General features: G+C 38.5%; 1 protein-coding gene across 1 annotated transcript; it reads right to left on the bottom strand.

Moving 5' to 3' along the window:
* Positions 1 to 3,094: 3,094 nt before the first annotated feature.
* LOC143286426 (von Hippel-Lindau disease tumor suppressor-like) lies at positions 3,095 to 10,019 on the bottom strand. Its single transcript, XM_076593987.1, has 2 exons — positions 9,564 to 10,019; positions 3,095 to 6,442 (listed from the first exon to the last, which is right to left on the bottom strand). The coding sequence occupies exons 1-2, from the start codon at positions 9,919 to 9,921 to the stop codon at positions 6,276 to 6,278; spliced, it is 525 nt and encodes a 174-aa protein (XP_076450102.1). The 5' UTR covers positions 9,922 to 10,019; the 3' UTR covers positions 3,095 to 6,275.
* Positions 10,020 to 11,196: the final 1,177 nt, after the last annotated feature.

The following is an 11,196-nucleotide window of genomic DNA, read 5'->3' as shown; positions in this document are numbered from 1 at the left end:
AGGTAACGTGTCCGCCCAGGAAGCGAGAGAATCTGAGCGCGATGGTTCGAATCACAGCTCAGCCGCCGATAGTTTCTCCCCCTCCACTAGACCTTGAGTGGTGGTCAGGACGCTAGGCATTCGGATGAGACGATAAACCGAGGTCCCGTGTGCAGCAGCATGCACTTAGCGCACGTAAAAGAACCCACGGCAACAAAAGGGTTGTTCCTGGCAAAATTCTGTAAAAAATCCACTTCAATAGTAAAAACAAATAAAACTGCACGCAGGAAGAAAAAATAATAATAATAATAATAATAATAATAAAAGGTGGCGCTGTAGTGTAGCAATGCGCTCTCCCTGGGGAGAGCAGCCCGAATTTCATACGAAGAAATCTGTTGTGATAAAAAGAAATACAAATACAAATAATGATAATAATAAAGAAAAGGTAATGAGAATGACTGTAATAATAACAATAATAATAATAATAATTTGACTGATTCATTAATCAAGTGAAGAAAAAACAACAACTTAATACAAACATTATCATGGAGACAAAAAAACTGGAATGGGATTAGTCGAAGGGACATAATGGTTGACAGTGGAGAAGAGGAATAACTCATGACAGTGAAAGCATCATTGTTTATAAGCATTTAATTCCCTTTGTCTTAATTTTACTCTCTTTTTTTTCTTTTTTTTTTAAACATCATTTTAACATTATCATCATTATTGTCACTATCCTTATCTTATTATGTGGCTTAATGCAAATATGAAAAACCATCTCAAAAAGGTTTTTTTTTTTACATTCTGCATTAATTTTGCTTGTCCAAACATTTTAGTCAATGCCAGAACAAGTCATCATCAGCACAAGTCATGCATCTACTTAAAAAATACAACAACAAAAAAAACAAACAAAACACCCCCACAAACATCTGGAGACGTGGTGTGGCATGTTTGGATCTGTGTGCATGCTCTCACACCTCCTTGAAACTGACTAATTATAGTTTCAGTTTCAGTAGCTCAAGGAGGCGTCACTGCGTTCGATGTTCAGACAAATCCATATACACTACACCACATCTGCCAAGCAGATGCCTGACCAGCAGCGTAACCCAACGCGCTTAGTCAGGCCTTCAGGAGAAAAAAAAAAGGTGAATAAATAATAGATAAGCTTACACAAATAAATAAATAAATAATAACTATAATGTTAAAAAAAAAAAAAAAAAAAAAAAATGTGTAGCCCTAAGGAAAAGGCTTTAAAATTATTGCGATCAACAGGGAGTTGAGAGGATGTTCTGATTTGCACTCTGTGGCAGGCAGAAACATGCACATGCATGCACACACACACACACGCACACATGCACACACACACACACACACACACACACACAGAGCAGAGCACTATTGATCCAGGGATGCAAGAACCCACATTTTATTCCTGTCACTTGTCCCTGAACACGATCGTAATGCTTCTCATTACTTTTTTCCCCACACAAGTACATGCACCATTATAACAGTTCTCTAGTGAAGATCTATACACAGTCTACTACTCACACAACCCTGCAAAATGAACACAAAAACAGAATCATCAAAAACAAACCAAAAAAAACAAACCAAAGACACAAATCAAAATACAACAGTGCATCTGAGCACTGAACACTAATATGAAATGCACAAACTTTTTTTTATACCACCAAAAGCTCAACATGGAATAGTGGCCTAGAAGTCTTCTTCTTCTTCTTCTTCTGCATTTGTGGACTACAACTCCCACATTCACCCATATGTACACGAGTGGACTTTTACGTGTATGACCATTTTTACCCCACCATGTAGGCAGCCATACTCCACTTTCGGGGGTGTGCATGCTGGGTATGTTCTAGTTTCCATAACCCACCGAACGCTGACATGGATCACAGTATCTTTAACGTGCGTATTTGATCTTCTGCTTGCCGTATACACACGAAGGGGGCTCAGGCACTAACAGGTCTGCACATATGTTGACCTGGGAGATCGTAAAAATCTCCACCCCTTACCCACCAGGTGCCGTGATTTGAACCCAGGACCCTCAGATTGAAAGTCCAATGCTTTAACCATTCAGCTATTGCGCCGATCGTGTCTTAGAAGAAATGCACCTGCGTCGAAAACAACAGATGACGGGCGCAATAACCGAGTGGTTAAAGCGTTGGACTGTCCATCTGAGGGTCCCGGGTTCGAATCACGGTGACGGCGCCTGGTGGGTAAAGGGTGGAGATTTTTCCGATCTCCCAGGTCAACATATGTGCAGACCTGCTAGTGCCTGAACCCCCTTCGTGTGTATATGCAAGCAGAAGATCAAATACGCACGTTAAAGATCCTGTAATCCATGTCAGCGTTCGGTGGGTTATGGAAACAAGAACATACCCAGCATGCACACCCCCGAAAACGGAGTATGGCTGCCTACATGGTGGGGTAAAAACGGTCATACACGTAAAAGCCCACTCGTGTGCATACGAGTGAACGCAGAAGAAGAAGAAGAAAACAAGAGATTCTGAGCGCACTGGTTCGAATCCCACATTTACCGCCGGAATATTCTCCCCTTCCACTGGACCTTGAGTGGTGGTCTGGATGTCAGTCATTTGGACGAGACGATAAACCGAGGTCCTCTTTGCAGCAGGCACTTAGCGCACGTAAAAGAACCCACGGCAACAAAAGGGTTGTTCTCTGGAAAAATTCTTTGGAAAAACCCATTTTAATTGGGGAAAATAGGCAGAAAAAAAAAGAAAAGAAAAAAGGGTGGCAATGCACTATTGCAACATGCCTGTCCCTGTGGATTAGAGCAGTCTGAATTTCCCACAGAGAAATCTGTTGTGACAAAAAAAAATACAATGAAATACGCAAACTGCATTACACTAAACAAATAAGTGTACTTATAAAATACCACCATGAGTTAAATTACCAGCATTTTTATCTATTATCATTTTCATCATTATTATTATGAGCATTTACACCTGATCTTGAAAATAAGCCCTAGGCCGTATGCGTTCACAAATAGAACACATGTAAATAAATATCAAAAGGAAGAAACTGACCACAAGATACCAAACATCAAAATTATTCCCCCACCCCGGTCCACACACACACACACAATACATACAAGCACATGCGCACGCACACACACACACACACGCGCGCAAGTCATAGCACACAATTGTAAATTATAGTACAAATCAAAAATACAACCAAAAATTTCTGAAACTATTAAAACTCACTCACTCACTAACAGTCATTTTAGTTCATACAGGAAAAGGGATGAGCTGTTGAGAATTATTCAGGAGAGAAAAGGTGGGTCTTCAGACTGGATTTCAAAGAAAGCAGCAAGGATGAATGACGGAGAGGCTAAGAAAGTTGATTCCATAGAGAGGGGGCTTGGTATGAAAAACTGCGTTGGCCATACGTTTTGGTTCAAGTAGGGGCGGTCCTAAGCATACAGGTGTCAAAAGAAGAGCGGAGTTGGACTGAGGGTATGTTGTAAGGATGAATGAGATCAGAAAGACACCATGGGCTAGAAGCCTCAACGGACTTGAAAAAAAGAAAGAAGACTTTGTAAGTAATTCTTTCTTGTACTGGGAGCCAGTGTAAAGCATGAAGGAGAGGACAGACGTGATCAAATTTAGAGGAACAAAAGACAAGACGAGCAGCATGGTTCTGAACTTTCTGAAGCCTAGCAATGAGGTAGCTGGGTGAACCAACAAGTAGGGAATTACAATAATCCAAGCGGGGCAGCACAAAGACACAGAGGAGAGTTTTGGTTGCATCTTCAGTCAGGAGATGGCGAATGGATGCAATTCAATTAATTCTGCAAATTTCAAAGTAACACAGTTTGTATATATTTGCAACATGCTGCTGATAGGAAAGAGACTGGTCGAGTATGACACCAAGATTGCGGATGGAAGAGGAAAGAGGAATGTCGGTGCCACTGAGGGAGACTGAGGAAGGAAGAGAGACTGAGTGGCAAAGTCTTTGCGGGGTGATAATCATGATTTCAGTTTTATCTAACCCATTTCCCTGTTTCTGTGCTCTTTTTTTTTTCTTTTTTTTTTTTTTTTTACCCGGACTTTCTTGGGTCGACCACCGTTTTATTTTGTATATAAATTACACAATCAACTAAACAACATGGAAATAATCAAACCAATACTTGGCACTCCATAATAACTATATGTCATAGTAATCAGTAGCATTTATGGAATAAATACAACTTTTCATTTATGGATTTTGGGCTTGTTAAAAAAAAAGAAAAAAAAAAAAAGAGAAAAAAAAAGACAATAATATGGAAGGAATCCGTACAATATCATATGACATATAATATCATATCATATCATAAACCATACAATCATGTGTACCAAACTTAGAATCAATCTCTTTTTTCTTCCCCCCTTTTTTTTTTTTTTTTTCTGTGTTCATTTATTCATCTGCACATACATTGCTTCACACTTATGATCAGAGAAAAAATAGAAACAGTTAAAAATGCAACTGATTTTTTTGGTTTGTTTTTTTAAAAGCAAAAAAAAAAAAAAGAAAAAGCTGACAGACAGAAATGCAATAAAAAGATGTATACTATATGACATCATCAGCAAAAAAAACAAGACAACTAAAAAAACACTTATTACAAGAACACTGAAATTACATGAAACCATTGAATACTGTAGACAAAACAACCATAAACAAGTATACATTTTCAATTTCAATTTTAACCCCCCCCAAAAAAAAAAAATCTAAATGTCAATTCATCAATGATTCTCATGAAACTGATTCAGTGACTAAACTTTCTAAAGTAACAAATTTCAACACATTAAAATACCGTATTTGTGTATGGAACAATAAAATATGCCATTGCCAAGTTGCACTGCAAAGCGTTAAATGAAAATTAGTGTGTAAAAATAAAGCATGTATTTTATTCTAAACACCAAAATGACTTTTTCCATACATGTCCATAACCCTGTAAAGACAATAAAACCGAACTTTAACAGTAACCTAAATAATAATAATAATAATAATAATATTATTATTATTATCATTATTATTATTATCACTAATGATTCATTTTCATACAGCATTGTAATATACACAAGCAAGCTATAACTTTTATTTGTAGCACTGTACAAACTCAGTTCTTAAAATGAAAGCATTACTTGATCCATACATATTACATTTACACAGAGAATTCACACATCACTGGACCAGATTCTTCAACGAAAGACAGTAGAGAAACACAAGTCTTATGTTCTAACTTACCATACATAATACTGAACAATCCACCATGTCAGCAAGTATGCATGTCTGTGTGTGTGTGTGTGTGTGTGTGTGTGTGTGTGTGTGTGAAACAAAATGTGTGACTGTGTTTGACCATCAGAACACCTGATAAGGCCACTGCTGTCCCAACTATCTGCGTTAGAATTTCAGTATTGTGGGAAGTGCCTTACCCAAGCTACATCCCCACTCTCTCGGCTAAGACGAAGAGGGCTTTAACTCTCTCCATACGAACGGCGAAAGAGACGACGTTAACAGCGTTTCACCCCAATTACCATCATCAAAATATTGCAAGCGGAAGGCTCTTATACTGAAGAGGTGAATGTTGACAAAGAATACCACAATTCTGACGACGGAAGCTAACGGTTGGGTCATTCAGACACCCACTGGACATCCGAGGGGTATGTGTAGAGGAGAAGAGTGGACTGGCCGTACTGAGTGAGTTAAGACAGTCTGTGTCAGGACGGGTTCCCAAATGCCGCCTAGTCCCCAAGGCTGCAGCACTTAGAGCCAGTGCAATCTTGTGTTCTAGCTTGAGTTACTGCCCTTCACTAAAGGCTACGAGCAAAATTGCTACTACATATTATTACAACTAGTGAAAACACACACACACACACACACACATACTCACACTCTCTCTCTCCCTCTCTCTCCCTGTTGACCTTTTCTTTCAACAACATATTCTTCAAATCTATCTTTTTCCATTAAACAATCATGATATGTCAATCAAAGTACACGTATGTTAATATCCACACCGGAAGTCCTGGTATACACATCTGAACATGACATTAGGTCCAAAAAGAAACATCAAACAATTTCAGTGGCATCAAACATTTTTTTCCCTTTTTTTTCTTCCGTTTCGGTCAGGGTGGTATGCCCCCATCACCACTCCCCAACCCCCCAGAAGATGTGAAAATTATTCAGCAAATTAATTTAACTAATCTTCCTCACTGATCAATAGTCCGAAAAGTTTCCACAATGTCACAGTAATGTAAATCATCCCTGTTCTCTCTTCCTTACTCATTAGTTATAGTTCCATCAGATTCCCGATAGACTCTGAAAGACACCTTGGGAATGTTGTTCACCTTGTGCAACAGATACTGGTTCACCTGCTCCTCAGTCAGTTCATGGGCTTTCTGGCATTTTCTGAAGAAGCCGATGCAGATATCTTGCAGCCTGTACACTGACAGCAAAACACCAGACAGTAGAAATGTTATAAGATTATAATGAAATATATAATTATATATATATATCTATGATAGTATTAGTATACAAGTATTACAACATAACATTAACATAATGAATGATGTTTTATGACATAGCCTTAAGACTCAGGCATCGAAACATGAAGTGAAACAGTAGACAGCACAAATGTTTGTTTTTTTTGTAATACATATTATATACATCCGGCAAACATCGCTGCAATGTTATAATATAGCATAGCCTTAAGAATTTGATACTGAAAAATGCAGTGGAAATGAAGCCAAAGACAGCACACGTGTTACTTTTACAAGATACTAACAGAACAGTGAGAACTATGGTGTTATATTAATTAATCATATAACCTGAATAATTATAATTAGACAATGAAGAAATATATATATATGCACTGAAAGTGAAACAGAAAACACATGTCATTTTTACATGACAGTGACAACAATACCGTTCAACAACAAACCTTTCTTTTATTAATCTCTATATTCCCACCCACGACAAGGCCAACTGGGCATTCCCTTCATACCAGCAACACCTCTTCCAGATTCTATCAAAGACAGCTTCCTTCCTCCTTGTATTCTCAAATCTCAGCTTCAGAAATTTAAAACAACTTAAAAAAAGAAAAAAGAAAAGATAGAAGACGTTAAAGGTAAAGAAACAAGACTGTGTGAGTATGTTCTGTGTGAATGGTAACACAAAACAAGTTAACAGCTGGCTATGTCACACAGGTGCAAGTATCACTGATTGTGGACGGGCGCAATAGCCGAGCAGTTAAAGCATTGGACTTTCAATCTGAGGGTCCCGGGTTCGAATCACGGTGACGTTGCCTGGTGGGTAAAGGGTGGGGATTTTTACTATCTCCCAGGTCAACATATGTGCAGACCTGCTAGTGCCTGAACCCCCTTCGTGTGTAAATGCATGCAGAAGATCAAATACGCACGTTAAAGATCCTGTAATCCATGTCAGCGTTCGGTGGGTTATGGAAACAAGAACATACCCAGCATGCACACCCCCGAAAGCGGAGTATGGCTGCCTACATGGCGGAGTAAAAACGGTCATGCACGTAAAAGCCCACTCGTGTACATGCGAGTGAACGTGGGAGTTGCAGCCCACGAACACAGAAGAAGAAGAAGAAGATCACTGATTGTGCACACCCAGTGCTTTGTAATGTTGTTGGTTGGGTGTGTTCTCACACTCACAGACTGCCATAGAATCAGAATCAGAATCAGAATCAGAGTACCTTTATTATCTCGTAGAGAAATTAAGTGTGGTGAAGTCTGTGATACATACAAATTATACATATATACATAAGCAAAACGGTGAAATTTGACGTATTATATATACATATATACATAACAAAATAACACTCAACTCAGTAAATAGCAAAGCAAGTCTGATAACTTTCCATCATTTAAAACACACACATACATGCGCGCACGCAAACACCCGCCAGTATCAAGCACCCATGCACACTTATTCAAGTTATTGTATATATATATACACATGACTAAATTAATATAGTGGTAAAGTCAATATAAATTGATACTGATCTGTAAAACATTCAACCAAATTTTAAACAAACATGGCATGGGAGCATCAACCACAGGCGTTTTAACATCAATTCCAAGAAGAAAAAACTGGACTCTAAGTACTGTAGCTGGAGACGTGGCCATGCCAATGCACCCCCCTCTTTCTCTTTTCTCTGGGATTTGGTCAAGCAGCTTCTTTGTGGCATGTGGCATTCTTTTCCTATATGTGTGATGGGCATACCATGTGTACTTATTTTGAAGAAGAAGAAGGACTCAAACTGTCTAACTGAAGACCATTTAAATCTGTTTTTGCTCCAGTACAACACTATTTGATGGGCTAGAGAATATCAACAGATTGTCAGTCTCCCTTTTAGGCCTAACACTTGGCTTATATCACAGACTGACAAAAGTTTACAGTTGGGCCAACAGCAAAGTGAGAGCTGTATTATCAATGCTTTCTCCAGTCAATGGGAAACCATTTACAGCTTAGTCTTTTGTGAAGGACTATCACTCTCAAACTAGGAGGCACAATTGCACTGGCTCTTAGCGCTGCAGCCTTGTGGGCTAGTTGGCCTTTAGGAACCATCCCAACGCCGACTGTCCTAAAACCCTCTTGGCCGAGAGAGTGGGGATGTACTCAGGCAAGATACTCTCCACTATAATCAAATTCTAGCCCAGATAGTCCGAACAGCAGTTGCCTCCTCTGCTGTTCTGATGGTCATAGTCAGACACGACTGACTATCACATATAAAAGTATGTTTATGCACACAGGAGGTCAAATATCATCACAATACACAATATAAATTCTGCAATCCATGTTGATGTTACATGGGTTATCCATCCCAACCAAAACATATCTAGCTGACTGAAGGGAAGACGTGCTAATATCTGCATGTGGATTTGGATAGATCTGGATACTAAATCATACATAAAACCTCTCACTCCCATAGTCTCAGTATCAAATCTTGACTGTCAATAGTGTCATCACCATGAATGTAAATTTCAAATGAGCACACCAGAATGTGGCTTTGCATCCAATGAATGCAGTTTTTAGAGTTTTAACTACCAAAATCATGTTCTTTTTTAAAAGAGTACACATGTATATCATATGGACTTCCGCAAATGAGTTCTGTAATTTTGTTATACTAGAATTTTGCATTAAATCTCTCTCTGTCTGTCTCTCTCTCCCTGTGTGTGTGTGTGTGTGTGTGTGTGTGTGTGTGTGCACGAGCACGTGATAATCATATGATGTGTGCGTGTGATAGTCATATGATCTTTCAATCACTGCTTTAGTGTCACTTTTTGTGGACAACCAAATGTACATGTATTTTATAAATGAGTATATAATATACATCTGCAACATTACAGAACCAAAAATAAAACACCGAAAAAGATTTGGAAAAAACAAACAAACAAACAAGATTTGGAAAAAAAACAACAACAAAAAACAATCACTAAATCAGTTTAATTAATTAAAACCAACCGTGCATTTAGTTCCAAGTTTTCAGTTTGCTAAAATTGGATATTGCCATTGCTGTGAGTATGGACAACGGTACTCACCTGGAATCTGGATGGTAACCTCTACCGAACCAACATCTATGAGTTCTGCACCTGGTTCGTCGTCAATGTCATGGCTGTCTTGAGGCATGGGGGTCACATACCACTGCTTTCCGCCTACCGATAGCCACTGACCGGTCACACTGTCTCGCGCTATCCAAGGATGGGTCACATAGGTGATCAGCTTATGTTCCTTTCCAGGTTGCAACTCTTTACAATACATAACCAGCTTTCCATTGAAGTCCACCCAGTACAGCTCAGCAATCCGTTCTGATTTGTTTACAAATGTGATCAAAACACGGCGCTTGCTCTTGAATGATCGGAGATCACATGTCCCACTCCCAGATGATTGGTTTGACATTTCTATTTTATTTATCTATCTATTTTTTTTAGAGTTTGTAGACCAGTTCTAACACGATTCAGCCAACGCCACCAAGACAGCTTGTGTTGTGTCGTTGAAATTTTGACAAGTAATCGATTTTATGTTCTAAGTGGCGTCCCTTTGGTTTCACAGTCCACAGTTGCCAAATAGGCAAAAATTTTGAGGATGTCAGACGGCTGCAACTACCCATCAACAAGCATAATCCCCAGCTGAATATGGAGTACTGATGACTAAACGCAAAGACTTCCCACAATATTAAGTTGCAAATCCTTCATTTGACAGGCGTTACGAATATGGATCAGTTCGCACGCTTTGAGGCTTTGGGCGTTTGAAATGTGGAATAAAATCAACTTTATTACCCCTAAAAGATATTATATATATATATTCATTGTTGACACGTTTGCTGACACATGGCGACGTGACACGTTGATTAATTAGAACAGTGCAAACAAGACCCCATAAAATACTAAAACACAAAAAACTATATATGAGAGAAAATCAGCGCTTCAGTGTGTGTGTGTGTGTGTGTGTGTGAAATTGATGACAGAAACAATTATAAAATGCATTGCACTGCTGCTTGCACTAAGTATTTTGCAAATCAGTCGTCTGACGCATGCTGAAGTTGATTCTGAGGGATGGAAATATAAATTAAAAAAAAAAGAAAAAAAGAAGTGTACAACACATGTGAATCGACCTCTCCCGATTGACGTCATCACTTTGTGCGTACACGTCCTTGGAGGATAAAAGCGCCGAGCTTGTCGTTTTGTAAACGAAGCGCGTAGTGTTCGCATTTCTACTTTTTTTTTTTTTTTTTTTTTTTTTTTTTTTTTTCAAAGAAGCATGGTTAGCTCTGCTAACATTCAATGAAAATATACATAGCAGAGAAGTCAATGTATATATAGTCTGGGTCAAAACCATTCAAATACATCTTTGAACTACTTTTCTTGCATTGTAGTGAACATAATGTCATCATGTTTTCCTGAAAAAGTGCAGTTTACAGAATCAGGCCAGATATTTTTTGTGAAAAAAATTAATAACACTGTAACAAAATAACTGGAAAACATTTTACACTTATTTTGCTTCAGACTAAGAAGTTCAACATAAACAATAAACTCTTTCATTGTGGTCAGTTGAGTAGAAAAAAAAATTGCCATATAAAAAAAAAACTTGACATGGTTGATATTTATTCATGTAATGTGTACTTCAGCTACAGTTCACTTGTCTTTCATAGCTGTCTGAAGATGAATATGCTCA

Source organism: Babylonia areolata, chromosome 10, assembly GCF_041734735.1.
Source record: "Babylonia areolata isolate BAREFJ2019XMU chromosome 10, ASM4173473v1, whole genome shotgun sequence".
NCBI lineage: Eukaryota > Metazoa > Mollusca > Gastropoda > Neogastropoda > Buccinidae > Babylonia > Babylonia areolata.
The sequence above is the reverse complement of the archived record's forward strand: the minus strand, read 5'-3'. Positions and strand labels throughout refer to the sequence as shown.